Genomic DNA, 15,053 nt, shown 5'->3' on the forward strand with positions numbered 1-15,053 from the left:
TGTCACTTTGTTGCCAAGGCTGGAGTACAGCGGTGTGATCACGGCTCACTGCAGACTCAACCTCCTGGCTCAAGCGATCTATTCACCTCAGAGTACCTGCGACTACAGGCGTGCACCACTATGCCTGGCTAATCTTTTTTTTTGTAGAAACTGTGTTGCCCAGGCTGGTCTCGAACTCCTGAGCTCAGGCAGTCCTGCCTTGGCCACTCAGAGTATTGGAATTATAGGCGTAAACCACTGTGCTCGGCCTCATAGCTTTTAAATTGAGACTAGAAGCCAGATCTTCCAATCTTTCCTGTTGTTGTTCCCGTCCTTATTGTACACATTTCACTTTTTCTCTTCTAGTCCCTGTGTGAGGGAATGCGGATTCTGGGTTGTGTAAAAGAGGTAAATGAACTGGAACTGGTGATTAGTCTCCCCAACGGCCTCCAGGGGTTTGTGCAAGTCACTGAAATCTGTGATGCCTACACCAAAAAGCTGAATGAGCAGGTGACACAAGAACAACCTCTGAAGGTAAAGGAAATCCGAATGAAGCCTGTTATTGAAAATAAGTGGAACACAAATAGATTTAAAATTACAACTTTGCCAGGTGCTAAGAAGGGAAGGTACAAGGTCCCATGAGAGTTTATTATAAAGGAATTTTTGACTAAGTTGTTGAGGAAGGGATGCTTAAGCTGAGATCTAAAGAATGAGGGTTCCCTAGATGAAGAAGGAATGGCGCTCAGGCAGAAGCAATGTGATATATAACAGAGAGAAGGCTAGTATGTCTAGGTAAGGAGAACAAGAGAGAGTGTGATGTGAGATGGGCGGGAGATCCTGAATGGGGGCCAGGGCATATGCAGCCTTGCAGACCATTTTAAGTATTGTTTTTAAATTCTAGAATCAATGGGAAGTCCTTGAAATGTTCTCACTGGGGTCGGTGAAATGTAGCATAGCGTGTAGATTGAAGAGGCATGAGAAGTTCCTTAGAGACAAGTTAGGAGGCTCTTGTAGTCGTTCACGTCCTGAGATTGATGGTGACCTGGGTTCAGGATTTCCTGAGGACTGAGGAGGCAAAGTCATTGCTTGGTGATAGATTCAGTATGGGTGGTGGGGCAGATAGAGGTGTCAGGACTGAGTTCTAGGTTTCTGTGGTGCATGAGTTGATACTTGGTCATGACATCCTGAGATAGGAAACCCTGAAGGGGACCTGGATTGGCAGAGATTATCTTGATTTTTCAGTTTTTGAGACAGAGTCTCACTCTGTTGCCCAGGCTGGAGTGCAGTGGTATGATCTCAGCTCACTGAAACTTCCGTCTCCTGGGTTCAAGCGATTCTCCTGCCTCAGCCTTCCCAGTAGCTGGGATTGCAGGTGCCTGCCACTGCACCCAGCTAATTTTTGTATTTCAGTAGAGACAGGGTTTCACCATGTTGGCCAGGCTGGTCTCGAACTCCTGACCTCAAATGATCCACCCGCCTCGGCCTCCTAGAGTGTTGGGATTATAGGTGTGAGCCACCATGCCTGACCTATAATTTTTTTTTTTTTTTTTTTGAGATGGAGTTTTACTCTTTCGCCCAGGCTGGAGTGCAGTGGCATGATCTCAGCTCACTGCAGCCTCCAACTCCCAGGTTCAAGCAGTTCTCCTGCCTCAGCCTCCTGAGTAGCTGGGATTTCAGGCAAACATCACCACACCCAGCTAATTTTTGTATTTTTAGTAGAGATAGGGTTTCACCATGTTGGCCAGGCTGATCTCAAACTCCTGACCTCAGGTGATCTGCCCGCCTCGGCCTCCCAAAGTGCTGGGATTACAGGCGTGAGCCACTGCGCCCGACCCTCAAGTGCTTTTTAATGGTCATGTAAGAGATAGACTGCAAAACTGACCACTGGATTTAGCAATATGGAACTCATTGGTGGTTCTATGGGGAGATAAAGTGGTAGAGTGAGAGGGGTGGAAAGCAGATGGCAGTGAGCCAAAGAGTGAGTAAGAGATGAAGTAGAGGCAGAAAGGGTAGACAACTCTTTTGACATGTCATTTTACATGCCAGTTATGTAGAAATATTTGAAGGCCTTATGCTGAAATTCAAGACTGTGGCTAGGCCACAGACCCAACTTCCTTTGTGGATGCGGGGGTTATTCCTCACCTACCTTTTGGGTTCTTTGGCGTCTGAGGATGAGAAGTCACTGAGCCAAGGCTGGGTAATGGAGTTTTGGTTCAGGAGAAGGGTGTGTATCAGGTCTTTCTCATTTGTGTTATGCAGGACCTACTTCACTTGCCTGAACTTTTCTCACCTGGAATGCTGGTAAGATGTGTGGTGAGCAGTCTGGGCATCACAGACAGGGGTAAGAAGAGTGTCAAGCTGTCTCTGAACCCCAAAAATGTCAACAGAGTGCTGAGTGCTGAGGCCCTGAAGCCTGGCATGGTAGGTATCTAGGGTCAGGGAGGAGGAGTGGGCAGTGTGCCTTCTCCCTGCCTCCTAGGGAGCATGGTCTAGGCCACCTTTTACTCTCAGCTTAACTGTTACACATAGGAGTGGGTCTTTTTCTGGAAGGAAGGTCTCTTGGGTTCTTTGGATACGTAATGGACATTGAAGACTTGAACCTAATCATTACATTGGAGAAGAGAAAAGAGAAATCAAGTCCAAATTTCTTTTGTTTTGAGTCGGAGTTTCGCTGTTGTTGCCCAGGCTGGAGAGCAAGGGTGTGATCTTGGCTCACCACAACCTCCACCTCCCGGGTTCAAGCGATTCTCCTGCCTCAGCCTCCTGAGTAGCTGGGATTACAGGCACGCGTCACCACGCCCAGGTAATTTTATATTTTTAGTAGAGACTGAGTTTCTCCGTGTTGGTCAGGCTGGTGTCGAACTCCCAAATTCGGTCTCCCAAAGTGCTGGAATTACAGGTGTGAGCCACCGTGCCTGGCTAAGCAAGTCCAAATTTCACTGGTGGCAAAGAAAAATGCCTCCTGGAAGCCTTAGCAGGGGACTTGGTGATGGTGAGGAGTTCCTCATAGTGCCTTACTTACTGAAACTTCCTTGCACATTCGGTCTTTTACAAAGGCTTCTGGCATTTGTACAGAATGCTTGAAAGCTGCTGTCTGAGAGCAGGTGACGGGGTAGTCAGCGAAGTTAGTCTATCAGCTGTATTAGTGGATATCTCACTACTTTGTGTTCAGTCCTGTGGAGACTCAGGAGATGTTAGTCCTGGCTCAGAGCCTTCAAGTCTAGTAGGTACAAAAGGGTAAACTTACACTCATATGGATAATGTAAGTACTCTTGTAATTAAGAGGACAGAGATCAATATGATCTTTGCAATGTTGGTTAGATGCAGTAGGTTTTAGGAAAGGCCTAGAAAGTTTGGTAGGATTTAGTTGGATAAAAAGGGAATAAAAGTAAGTTAAGTTGCAGGAAATTGACAAGTGTCAAGAGCCTACCATATGACAGGTGACGTTTTGGGCACTTTGATGAAATTCTCACAGCAACCCTGTGAGGCAGGTAGATACTATGCCTTATACATTTGGAAAAATGGACTCAGAAAGGTTTAAGTAACTTACCAAAGACCAAATAGCTAGTAAGTTTCAGAGCCACACTGCTTCCCTTGTAATATAAAGGAGATTGGCATTTTTTTTTTATTTTTTTGAGATGGAGTCTTGCTTTGTTGTCCAGGCTGGAGTGCAATGGTGTGATCCTGGCTCACTGCAACCTCCACCTCCTGGGTTCAAGCAGTTCTCCTGCCTCAGCCTCTCCAGTAGCTGGGATTACAGGCGCGTACCACCACACCCGACTAATTTTTTTTTATTTTTAGGAGAGACGGGGTTTCACCATGTTGTCCAGGTTGGTTTTGAACTCCTCACCTCAGGTGATCCACCCGCCTCGGCCTCCCAAAGTGCTGGGATTACTGGCATGAGCCACCACGCCCTGCCAGCAGTATTTTTTTTAATGTGTTGGAGGTGCTCAGAAGAGACATACTATGACAGTTAGAAGGGTAGTACTGGATTCTCTCCGTAGTCCTGGTTCTGGGAGTGCCCTTGCAGGGTCTAGCAGTTCATCTCTCTTTGCATAACGTAAAAGTGTGCTATCTTTTTTTATGAAGGACAGTCTCACTCTGTTGCCCAGGCTGGAGTGCAGTGGCATGATCTCTTCTCACTGCAACCTCCGTCTCCTGGGTTTAAGCAATTCTTTTGCCTCAGCCTCCTGAGGCAGGGATTACAGGTGCCATGCCTGGCTAATGTTTGTATTTTTAATAGAGATGGGATTTCACCATGTTGGCCAGGCTGGTCTCAAACTCCTGACCTCAAGTGATCTGTCTGCCTTGGCCTTCCAAAATGCTGGGATTACAGGCGTGAGCCACCGTGCCCGGCCGAAAGTCTGCTATCTTTTGAAAGCACTCGAGGCAAGAGATTCTTCTATATTGTTCCATCATTCAGCTGTGTTAAACATTCCTCATTGCCTGGCAACCGTCAGATCCTTCAAGCCTGGGAGTATTGAATTTGATGTCTGCTGTCTAGTGGGATTGTGGCTTAATGGCGGAGTGGGAGCTTAGTGGCAGGAACATTCAAGTTTGAACGTTTGTTGTGTGTCCCATTACCTTTTAATTGGAACTTTGGGGACTACTTTCTCTTCCCCAGCTACTTACAGGTACTGTATCCAGCCTGGAAGACCATGGCTACCTAGTGGACATTGGTGTTGATGGGACCAGAGCTTTCCTGCCACTGCTGAAAGCCCAGGAGTACATCAGACAGAAGAACAAAGGTGAGGGCAAGAAAAGGGGCCAGTACCTGGTGGTGAGGTGGTACATGTGGGGATTATATTTAAGTGCCATTTTGATGAGTAACGTGACAGAATGGTGACCCTGAAGGTGCTGTGGCTTTGGTTAAACCAGCACTTAATCCTAGTTAATAGGAAAGGAAAGATGTATGAAGGGCCAGCGAGTGGCAGGGTCTCACTAAGATCTGATGGAACAGTGTTAGTTTTTCTCACCTGGAAGATTCCACTGCAATTTGGGCCCCCCATGGCTTCTGAACCAGCAATCTCCTGGCTTGTTGAGATGTTCATATTTTTGTATGGTAATTGAATTCCAGATCAATTAGGATAACTTCATTTCCTTCTTGTAGTTGGCGCCTTAGAGATTGGGAATGTGGGGAGTAATCGATGCTAATTGGGCAGGTAGGCCATGGGTCTCTTCAGGTATTACTTGGGCCCATGTTAAAAGTCCTTCTCATAGAGACATTTTTCCTTTTGGGGTCTGGATCTGGGCTTTCAGGTGCTAAACTAAAGGTGGGTCAGTACCTGAACTGCATCATTGAAAAGGTGAAAGGCAACGGAGGAGTTGTTAGTCTGTCTGTTGGTCACTCAGAGGTTTCTACTGCCATTGCTACTGAAGAGCAAAGCTGGACCCTTAATAACTTACTACCAGGACTGGTGGTCAAAGCTCAGGTGCAGAAGGTAAGCTGTTCATTGCTACTACTACTTTTTAAAACAAAAATAATTCTTTTTAAACTATTACATGCCTATGGTCTAAAACTACTGTCTGATAAGGGTAGTCACTAGTCACTTATGCCCATTGAGCAGTTCAGATGTGGCCAGTGCCACATGTTGAAATGATAATATGTTGGATATATTAGGTTAAAAAAACTATACTAAAATGTCTTTTGTTTCTTTGTAGTTTCTAAAAGGTGATTGCCAGAAAACTTAAAATTACATGTGTGGCTAGCATTGTATTTCTGTTGGATGGTGCTGATCTAAAGGGTCAAATGGAATTAAAAGGTTTATAATGAAGAACGTATCCGTCATAACCCCCATCTTTAACTCTTTTAGCTTATGTTTTGAAATTTCTCTCCATATTTTAGAGTAATAAGCTTCTGCTGGTACCTCTTGATTTTTCAATCTTAGGCATTGAGTTTTAACTTTTTATCAAGCTAGAAAACATTTGGGTCTCTCTTTTTTTCATTAAAAAATATATATATTTTGTAGAGATGAAGTCTCACTATGTTGCCCAGGCTGGTGTTGAACTCCTGAGCTCAAGTGATCCTCCCATCCTGGCCTCCCAAAGTGCTGGGATTACAGGCGTGAGTGACCTCGCCCAGCATACTAGCATGACTTTCCTTTTTTTTTTTTTTGAGACAGAGTCTCGCCCTGTTGCTCAGGCTGGCATGCACTGGCGCGATCTTAGGTCATTGCAGCCTCTGCCTCCCAGGTTCAAGCGATCCCCCTGCCTCAGCCTCCCGAGTAGCTGGGACTACAGGCATGCACTACCACACCTGGCTGATTTTTGTATTTTTAGTAGAGACAGGGTTTCACCATCTTGGCTAGGTTGGTGTCAAACTCCTGACCTCAAGTGATCCACCTGTCTGGGCCTCCCCAAATGCTGTGATTACAGGCGTGAGCCACCACACCTGGCCTACTATGACCTTCTTGAACAGCTTTTTTTCTATTGGAGGTGGCAGTCAGCTTTGTTTTTGTCATTTGCGAAATTCTTTTCATATCAGTATTTTTTCCTATACCCTCAACTTATTTTCATCTCGCTACAATTCTGCATGCTTTCAAACCCTTTAAGTAAACTACTGGTTTCTTTTTCCTCCCACCTAGAACCCTTTTTGATGTCTTCCTGCTCTAGGATGGACTAGTTGCTCTGTAGGGCTCCTGCATAGCCAGTATCCTAGAACTTCCCTTCTGCTTTCTCCTCTATCTCTATTAGAGCCTTCTTTGGTCCCATGTGTTCTTCTTTTTCGGTTTACTTCCTCATTTTAGTGTGGCACATTATCCAGAAGCATCCTGGGAGAGCCTCTCAACTTTAACTTCCAATTCTCTAGGAAGTTTTTGTTTAGATTGCTGTATTATGAGTGAGGTGCTAAAAAACTGAGCAAGTCGGCCGGGCGCGGTGGCTCAAGCCTGTAATCCCAGCACTTTGGGAGGCCGAGACGGGCGGATCACGAGGTCAGGAGATCAAGACCATCCTGGCTAACACGGTGAAACCCCGTCTCTACTAAAAAATACAAAAAACTAGCCGGGCGAGGTGGCGGGCACCTATAGTCCCAGCTACACAGGAGGCTGAGGCAGGAGAATGGCGTAAACCCAGGAGGCGGAGCTTGCAGTGAGCTGAGATCCGGCCACTGCACTCCAGCCAGGGCGACAGAGCGAGACTCCGTCTCAAAAAAAAAAAAAAAAAAAAAAAAAAAATTGAGCAAGTCTGTGTGCCTGTGTGAGATTGTTGACTGTTTTTTAAATTTTTATAATTTTTATAATTATTATTTTTTTTGAGACAGAGTCTTGCTCTGTTACCTGGGCTGGAGTGCAGTGGCATGATCTCAGCTCATTGCAACCTCCACCATCCAGGTTCAAGTGATTCTCCTGCGTTAGCCTCCCGAGTAGCTGGGACTACAGGCATCCACCACCACGCCCAGCTAATTTTTGTATTTTTGTAGAGACAGGGTTTCACTGTGTTGGCCAGGCTGGTCTCAAACTCCTGAGCTCAGGTGATACACCTGCCTCAGCCTCCCAGAGTGCTAGGATTATAGGCATGAGCCACCGCGCCCAGCTTCTTGGTGACGATTTAACTTTCCTGTCAGAAACAGGACTAGCAGATTTAATTTGGACAACCTCCTACTGTGATTGTTATAGGTCTTCTCTGGCATGTTAGATTTCTCTAGAAAGGATCTGACAATCTCCACCCAAGAGGGTCTAAGCCTGGCTGCCTGAGAATGAGTACGAGAAAGGGGCTGGATATTTATGTGATATTTAGAATTTAATTGACATTTTCAGAATTTTTAATTGACATTTTCAGAATTTCCTGTTTTTTGATTCTGGTAACAGTTTTCCTAGAGAATAGGTTTCATATTTTGCGGGGAGGTAAGAGAGAGGACTTAGTTCTCTGATTTCATTCATCTCCCTCATGACTATCTTTTGAGGGGATTGTCACTTTTAGCGTTTTGTTGACTCTGTAGGGTGACTTGGCTTGCTGGTGGTCAGTATCTCCCCTTTGCAAGCCTTTGAGTTTTACCTTCCTATACTGGGCAAGTATGTAAGTAACAATCTATTCCAGTTGTCAGGCTGGCAGTTCCCCAAGGATACATGTACAAAGCTCCTTCCACTCCATGGAGGACTCCCAGAGAGTGGGAGGACTGATGTCCTCTCTTTTTTTTTTTTTGGAGACGGAGTCTCGCTCTGTCGCCCAGGCTGGAGTGCAGTGGCCGGATCTCAGCTCACTGCAAGCTCCGCCTCCCGGGTCTATGCCATTCTCCGGCCTCAGCCTCCCGAGTAGCTGGGACTACAGGCGCCCGCCACCTCGCCCGGCTAGTTTTTTGTATTTTTTAGTAGAGACGGGGTTTCACTGTGTTAGCCAGGATGGTCTCGATCTCCTGACCTCGTGATCCGCCCGTCTCGGCCTCCCAAAGTGCTGGGATTACAGGCTTGAGCCACCGCGCCCGGCCCTGATGTCCTCTCTTAGCTGGAAGGGAGGTGAGCCTACTAAGAAGGAAACAGCCAGTGCAGGAATTGTTCTGCCGGTTAGTTTTATAGGAAGAAAAGATTGATAAGAGTTAGCTGGGGGAGGAGAGATACACAGTTAGGGATAATGTGGCATTGAGTGTTTACTGCGAGCAGTGTCTTACATTCGTGGTTCTTTCAAAGAACTTTTTTTCATAATTTGTTCTGTTTATTTCTAGGTGACTCCATTTGGCCTTACACTAAACTTCCTCACATTCTTCACGGGCGTGGTTGATTTTATGCACCTGGATCCCAAGAAAGCTGGAACATATTTCTCAAATCAGGCAGTAAGAAATGTTGATCCTGTATTTTCTTGATTCCAACTGTGGTCCATTTGCTGTCCAGTATCACAGCTAGCTACAGGGAGGACCTAGGACTGCATGCATGCAGGTGTGCAGAAAGGAGACGAGAGGAATAATGAAAAGTGTTATGGAGGCCAGACGTGGTGGCTCATATGCTTGTAATCCCAACACTTTGGGAGGCGAGGTGGGCAGATCACTTAAGGTTAGGAGTTCAAGACCAGCCTGGCCAACATGGTGAAACCCCGTCTCTACTAAAAATACAAAAATTAGCCGGACGTGGTGGTGTATGCCTGTAGTTCCAACTACTCAGGAACGTGAGGCAGGAGAATCGCTTGAACCCGGGAGGCCGAGGTTGCAGTGAGCTGAGATTGTGCCACTGTACTCCGGCCTAGGCAACAGAGCAAGACTCCGTTTCAAAAAAAAAAAATGTTATGGAAAGAAAGTAAGAAACTCCCAGGGGCCGAACTGAAATTAGAGAAGGAGCAGGTGGAAAAGAAGGCAACTTTTAGTTTTTACTTCATAGTCTTGCATGTAGTTTGGTTTTTTTTTCCTTTAGTATTACTAATTTTTTGTTTTTCTAATTTAAAGTTGTTTAGAAGAATATTTAACATAGGAGAATAAGATACGTTTAAACAGCAAAAGGTGATTTTAAAAGTTCTATGAGTAGTATAGATCCAATTTTGAAAAAATATTTTAAAAAGTACCTCTGGTTAAAATACTGGAAGATTATGCAATCAGGTGTTAATAGTGATGAACTCTGGGTGATTTTTCTGTTCTGTTCTTTTCTTTCTTTTCTTTTCTTTTTTTTTTAGACAGGGTCTCACTCTGTCACCCAGGCTGGAGTGCAGTAGGGCAAACATGGCTCACTGCAGCTTCAATGTCCTGGGCTCAATTGATCCTCCCATCTCAGTCCTCAGAGTAGTTGGGACCACAGATGCGTGCCACGATGCCTGGCTAATTAAAAAAAAAATTCATAGGCCAGGCATGGTGGCTCATGCCTATAATCCCAGCACTTTGGTAGGCCGAGGCGGGACAATCACAAGGCCAGGAGTTCAAAACCAGCCTGGCCAGCATGGTGAAACTCTGTCTGTACTAAAAATAATAAAAAAAAATTAGCCAGACCTGGTGGTGTGTACCTGTAGTCCCAGCTACTCAGGAGACTGAGGCAGGAGATTTGCTTGAACCCGGGAGGCAGAGGTTGCAGTGAGCCGAGATTGCGTCACTGCACTCCGGCCTGGGCAACAGAGCAAGACTCTGTCTCAAAAAAAAAAAAAAATTGTAGAGGCAAGGTCTCGCCATGTTGCCCAGGATGGTTTTGAACTCCTGGGCTCAAGGAGTCCCCCATCTTTGCCTCCCGAAGTGCTGGGATTACAGGTATGAGTCACAATACCTGGCTCCGCTTGTATTTAAATATTCAAGTTTTCTACAATGAACATGGATATTTAGGAAGAAAATCCTAATATATGTTATTCAGAATTTTTTAGAATTCTAAAATGATTTCTTTTTTTAAATAGTAATGTATGGTATAGAGAATTTATTTATTTATTTATTTTTCGAGACAAGGTCACACACTATTGCCCAGAGTGTAGTACAATGGCACGATCACGGTTAATTGCAACCTCAACCTCCCGGGTTCTGGCCATCCTCCCACCTCAGCCTCCTGAGTAGCTGGGACTACAGATGCATGCCACCACGGCCAGCTAATTTTTTCTGTTTTTTGTAGAGATGGGGTCTCGCTGTGTTGCCCAGGCTGGTCTTAAACACCTGGGCTCAAATGATCCTCCTGCCGAGGCCTCCTACAGTGCTGGGATTATAGGCTTGAGCTACTGCAACTAGCTGAGAATTTTTTTTTTTAAAGTGAAACTAGGGTTTTATACTACCTAGTGATAATACTGTTAATATTTTCCTAAACCTCTTTTTAGTAATTTTTTTCTCCCTATAATCATTCGTGTGTGGAATTGAGACATTTTACATGTTTTAATGTCATGAAGAGATCAGGCTTTTTCTGTTAGTTTCAGAGGAGCCTTGGATGTAGTGACACTAGTACATGGTTTCTGTTGTATTACAGATATATTAGCTCCTTGGTGTTGAGGGGACTTGAGTAAACTTTCCTGCTAATTTTTGTGTATTTATTTTATTATTATTTTTTGAGACAGGGTCTCACTCTGTCACCCAGGCTGGAGTGCAGTGGCGTGATCATCAGTCACTGCAGCCTTGACCTCCTGGGCTCACTCAGGTGATTCTTCTGCTTCAGCCTCCCAAATGGTGCACGCCACCGTGCTTGACTAATTTTTTTTTTTTTTCTTTTCTTTTTGAGACTAAGTCTCACTTCGTCACCCAGGCTGGAGTGCAGTGGCACAGTCTTGGCTCACTGCAACGTCTGCCTCCCATTTCAAGTGATTCTTGTGCCTCAGCCTCCTGAGTAGCTGGAAGTACAAGTACGTGCCACCATGCCCGGCTATTTGGTTTTTTTTTGGAGACAGAGTCTTGCTCTGTCGCCCAGGCTGGAGTGCAGTGGCGCTATCTCAGCTTACTGCAGCCTCTGCCTCCTGGGTTCAAGTGATTCTCCTGCTTCAGCCTTTTGAGTAGCTGGGATTACAGGCGCCTGCCACCACACCCAGCTCACTGCTGGGTTTTTTTTTGTATTTTTAATAGAGATGGGGTTTCACTGTGTTAGCCAGGATGGCCTTGATCTCCTGACCTCGTGATCCGCCTGCGTCGGCCTCCCAAAGAGCTGGGATTACAGGCATGAGCCACCGCTTCCAGCCTAACTTTCTGTTTTTTAAATCTAGAGATGAGGTTTCGCCATGTTGGTTGGGCTATCTCAAACTCCTGATCTCAAGTGATCTGCCCACCTCAGACTCCCAAAATGCTGGGATTACAGGCATGAGCCATGATCCCCGGCCAGATTTTTGTATTTTTTGTTGAGATAGGGTTTCACTATGTGCGCAGGCTGGTCTCTGACTCCTGAGCTCAAGTGATCCACCTGCCTCGGTATCCCAAAGTGCTGGGATTATCAGTGTGAGCCACTATAACTGGCTTGAGTAAGTTTTGATTTAGTCAGACATGGTCCCTATGGGACATTTTGACTTTGTTGCATGCTGCTTGAATATGGAAGCCAGTTTGAGTACTTACATACTAAGGATGTGAGTACTCACATACCTGGTTAGCATGTGGAGAGGCTTGATGCCTAGAAGGTCTGCTCTAGGGTGCTCCTGTGTGCCTCCTCCTGCTCACCCTGCCTTTCCTTTTGTCTAGGTGAGGGCTTGCATCCTCTGCGTCCATCCTCGAACCAGAGTTGTGCGCCTGAGCCTGCGCCCCATCTTCCTACAGCCTGGACGCCCACTCACCCGACTCTCTTGCCAGAACCTTGGAGCGGTGCTGGATGATGTTCCTGTCCAGGGCTTTTTCAAAAAGGCTGGGGCCACCTTCAGGCTGAAGGATGGGGTTCTGGCGTATGCCCGGGTAAGGAGGCCTCTTTGTTTGGTCAGGGATCTTTTCACTGGAAGGACTTTTGGAGCACAGGGGGCCATTTCTGCTTCTTTCATCCCTTGATGCTAGTTTAGAATTTCTGGATATTGCAGTTCTAATTCCTGTTCATAGTGATTAGAACAATGTCTGTTGACTGTGTTAGGATGCCTTAGAACCAGCTTGCCATATCTGATACTTGGTTAATGGTTAAGTGTAAGGATGAGTTAGGATCCAGACCAGGGCCCAGCAGAGTTTTTCTTAAAGGGCTAGGTCATAAATACTTTAGGCTGTGAGCCCTGTGGTGGTCTCTGTCCTAATTGTTCAATGTTGTTGTTACGGCTTGAAAGCAGCCATAGACAGTACGTAAATGAACGGATGGCTGTTTCCAATACAACTTCTATTTACAAAAACAGGCACTAGGCACAGTTGACTGATCTATGTTCTGGACTTTCTCTGACCTTCCTGAAATTCTGTGATGATAAAGAGCAGTTTTTTAGTGTGAAGAATTACTTAACCAGGCAATCAAAGTACTGTTTTTATGGTACATGATCAGTGTTGACTCCTCTCTATGGGCTATAAGGTCTCATTGGCTCAGACCTATTGTCTCTGGCTTGTCCTCAATCACTTGGTACTTTGCAGCTCAGCCATCTCTCTGATTCTAAGAATGTCTTCAATCCTGAGGCCTTCAAGCCAGGGAACACTCACAAGTGTAGAATTATTGACTACAGCCAAATGGATGAACTGGCCTTGCTCTCTCTACGAACGTAAGTCTGTCATTAACAGGTAGGGTGTAGAGATGTGCGCCTGTACATGTTCATATTCCGTTTCTCCCGGCTGTGCTTGGGGAGGGTTTTCTTTCTTGCCAGCGTGACTGTGGTAGCCCTGAATTTTAGGCAACCTCTGCCCCAGTTTATTTAATTTTGTGTTTTCTCTTTGTCCTAGATCTATTATTGAAGCTCAGTACCTTAGATATCATGACATCGAACCTGGGGCAGTGGTAAAGGTAAGACCAAGCATATAATTAGGTACTCCCTCAGTTTCAGGAGTTCCTTAGTTCACATACAGGTGACTGTCAGCTCATTAGTCCTCATGTTAACACATTGAATGTCATTTTCCTTACCTTTGCCTGCTGACTAGAATTTCTTTCTTTTTCTTTGGGTAACTCGTAATTAATTTCAAGGTAAGATCTTACTAGCACCACCCAGCTACACAATGGCAGTAGATCATAAATCCTGAGATTTGGGATTTGATGGTAGTTAGTAGACCAGATCAAAAGTTAGTCCTGTGATTATTGAGCTTCCTGGGATATTAGTGAGAAGCCAGTTCCAGATACCTGTCCTCTCCAACCATTTGGTTCTAATCGAGCAGCTCCCTTTATATGTAGAGTTTATTCCTTAGGACACCTTGACATAGTCCCTTTCTTTGGGGAATGTATTTTAAGGCACACAGAAAGCACATGCTCACACAGAAAGATGTGAAGGCTCCCACAAATAAAGCTGATGAAATAATCCAGCTCAGGGTGGGGTGTGTGCTCCACCTGTATGCCATCTGGAATAACAGGCACAGTTAGCCCAGGAAGGTGGCTGTGAAGGGGAGGTGTGACATGCCTTGTAAGAGGTGGGGGAAAGGCCATTCTTGAGACATTGAGGCAGCTTATCTTTGGACTCTCTAGGGCATAGTGCTAACCATAAAGTCATATGGGATGCTGGTGAAGGTGGGCGAGCAGATGAGGGGCCTGGTACCTCCCATGCACCTGGCTGACATCCTGATGAAGAATCCAGAGAAGAAGTACCACATTGGGGATGAGGTCAAGTGCCGGGTGAGCCTCCTGAAGGGTCTCTTGGGATTTTGGCTAGATGGGAAGAGAGCAGTTCTCAACTGAAGTTTCTGCCTTTTTCCACAAAGTGAGTGTGTAATGTCTGTAGTGTGTCTAGTACTGTACCTGGCATTGGGAAGAGAAAAGTGAGTCCCTGTTTTGTGTAGTATAATTGGGAGTTAAAATATTCATACATGAAGAGAGAGCAAGCCAGCCTGTGATCTTTTGCCATGTGGCTTGGTGCAGGTGGTGTGCTGTGGTCACACCTGAGAAAGGGGAGGCGAGGGTGGCCTGGAGCAGCCAGAATTGTTGACATTATCAATAGCGACTGCCACTAACAGGTATTCTGTGCCAGTTTCTATGCTAGGCATGTGACAGGCATTATTTCATTTAATCCTTGAAACGACCCTAACAATTAAGTACTATTATTTTCATTTTGCAGGTGGGAAAATTAAAGCTTAGGAAAGCCAACTGTCTTGCCCAGAGTCACACAGCTAATAAACGGCAGAACCAGTTTTTGAATGTCAGCTCTGTATGACAATAACGTTTTCTAGATTTCTGGCAGAGGTAGCACTCGAACTAGAAAGGATAGGTAGGATTTGGGAGATTGGGGAGAGCAAAGGGTGTGTTCCAGGCACAGAAATAGCCCTAGCAAAGCTGCGAAAACATGGGTGAGTTACGACAAAGGCTCGAATCCCACGGAAAGCCTCATAGAGTTGTGAAGCTCCAGTATGATGATGCACACGGAGTGCTCCATGAGCAGGCACTTAGCATGTCAGATTTTCCTGTATTCATTTTATTTCATCATTATTGACTCAGCAGAGGTAATGATTGCCCATTGGTGCAAAATTTTACAGTAGTGGGATCAAGAGTTAAACAGAGTTTTTCTGTCTTTAAGGAGATGACCTTCTGAGGGGTTGAAAGACAGTTGCATCTCCATCTTATTTGATAGCTAATAAACAGCAGTACTAAGGTGGTAAATTGGTTCATCATTGGTTCTGTTAG

The 15,053-nt window shown here is 45.4% G+C and overlaps 1 protein-coding gene and 1 long non-coding RNA gene across 4 annotated transcripts in view; one reads left to right on the top strand and one right to left on the bottom strand.

Annotated features, from left to right (window-relative positions):
* PDCD11 (programmed cell death 11) overlaps positions 1–15,053 on the top strand; it is a 52,875-nt gene that overhangs the window by 6,404 nt on the left and 31,418 nt on the right. For all 3 annotated transcript variants that reach the window (XR_013398383.1, XM_015148089.3, XM_015148090.3), the window contains exons 4-12: positions 346–513; positions 2,239–2,400; positions 4,604–4,727; positions 5,239–5,420; positions 8,639–8,746; positions 12,020–12,226; positions 12,872–12,996; positions 13,175–13,235; positions 13,905–14,051. Coding sequence is in view for 2 of the 3 variants with exons in the window: in XM_015148089.3 (XP_015003575.3) it covers positions 346–513; positions 2,239–2,400; positions 4,604–4,727; positions 5,239–5,420; positions 8,639–8,746; positions 12,020–12,226; positions 12,872–12,996; positions 13,175–13,235; positions 13,905–14,051 (1,284 nt within the window). In the remaining variant the exon portion in view is untranslated. The remainder of the gene's footprint in view (positions 1–345; positions 514–2,238; positions 2,401–4,603; positions 4,728–5,238; positions 5,421–8,638; positions 8,747–12,019; positions 12,227–12,871; positions 12,997–13,174; positions 13,236–13,904; positions 14,052–15,053) is intronic.
* LOC144331333 (uncharacterized) lies at positions 4,509–9,873 on the bottom strand. Its single transcript, XR_013398390.1, has 3 exons — positions 9,125–9,873; positions 7,504–8,150; positions 4,509–6,559 (listed from the first exon to the last, which is right to left on the bottom strand). It is a non-coding gene; the product is annotated as an uncharacterized LOC144331333 (long non-coding RNA).

Source organism: Macaca mulatta, chromosome 9 (assembly GCF_049350105.2).
Source record: "Macaca mulatta isolate MMU2019108-1 chromosome 9, T2T-MMU8v2.0, whole genome shotgun sequence".
Classification (NCBI taxonomy): domain Eukaryota; kingdom Metazoa; phylum Chordata; class Mammalia; order Primates; family Cercopithecidae; genus Macaca; species Macaca mulatta.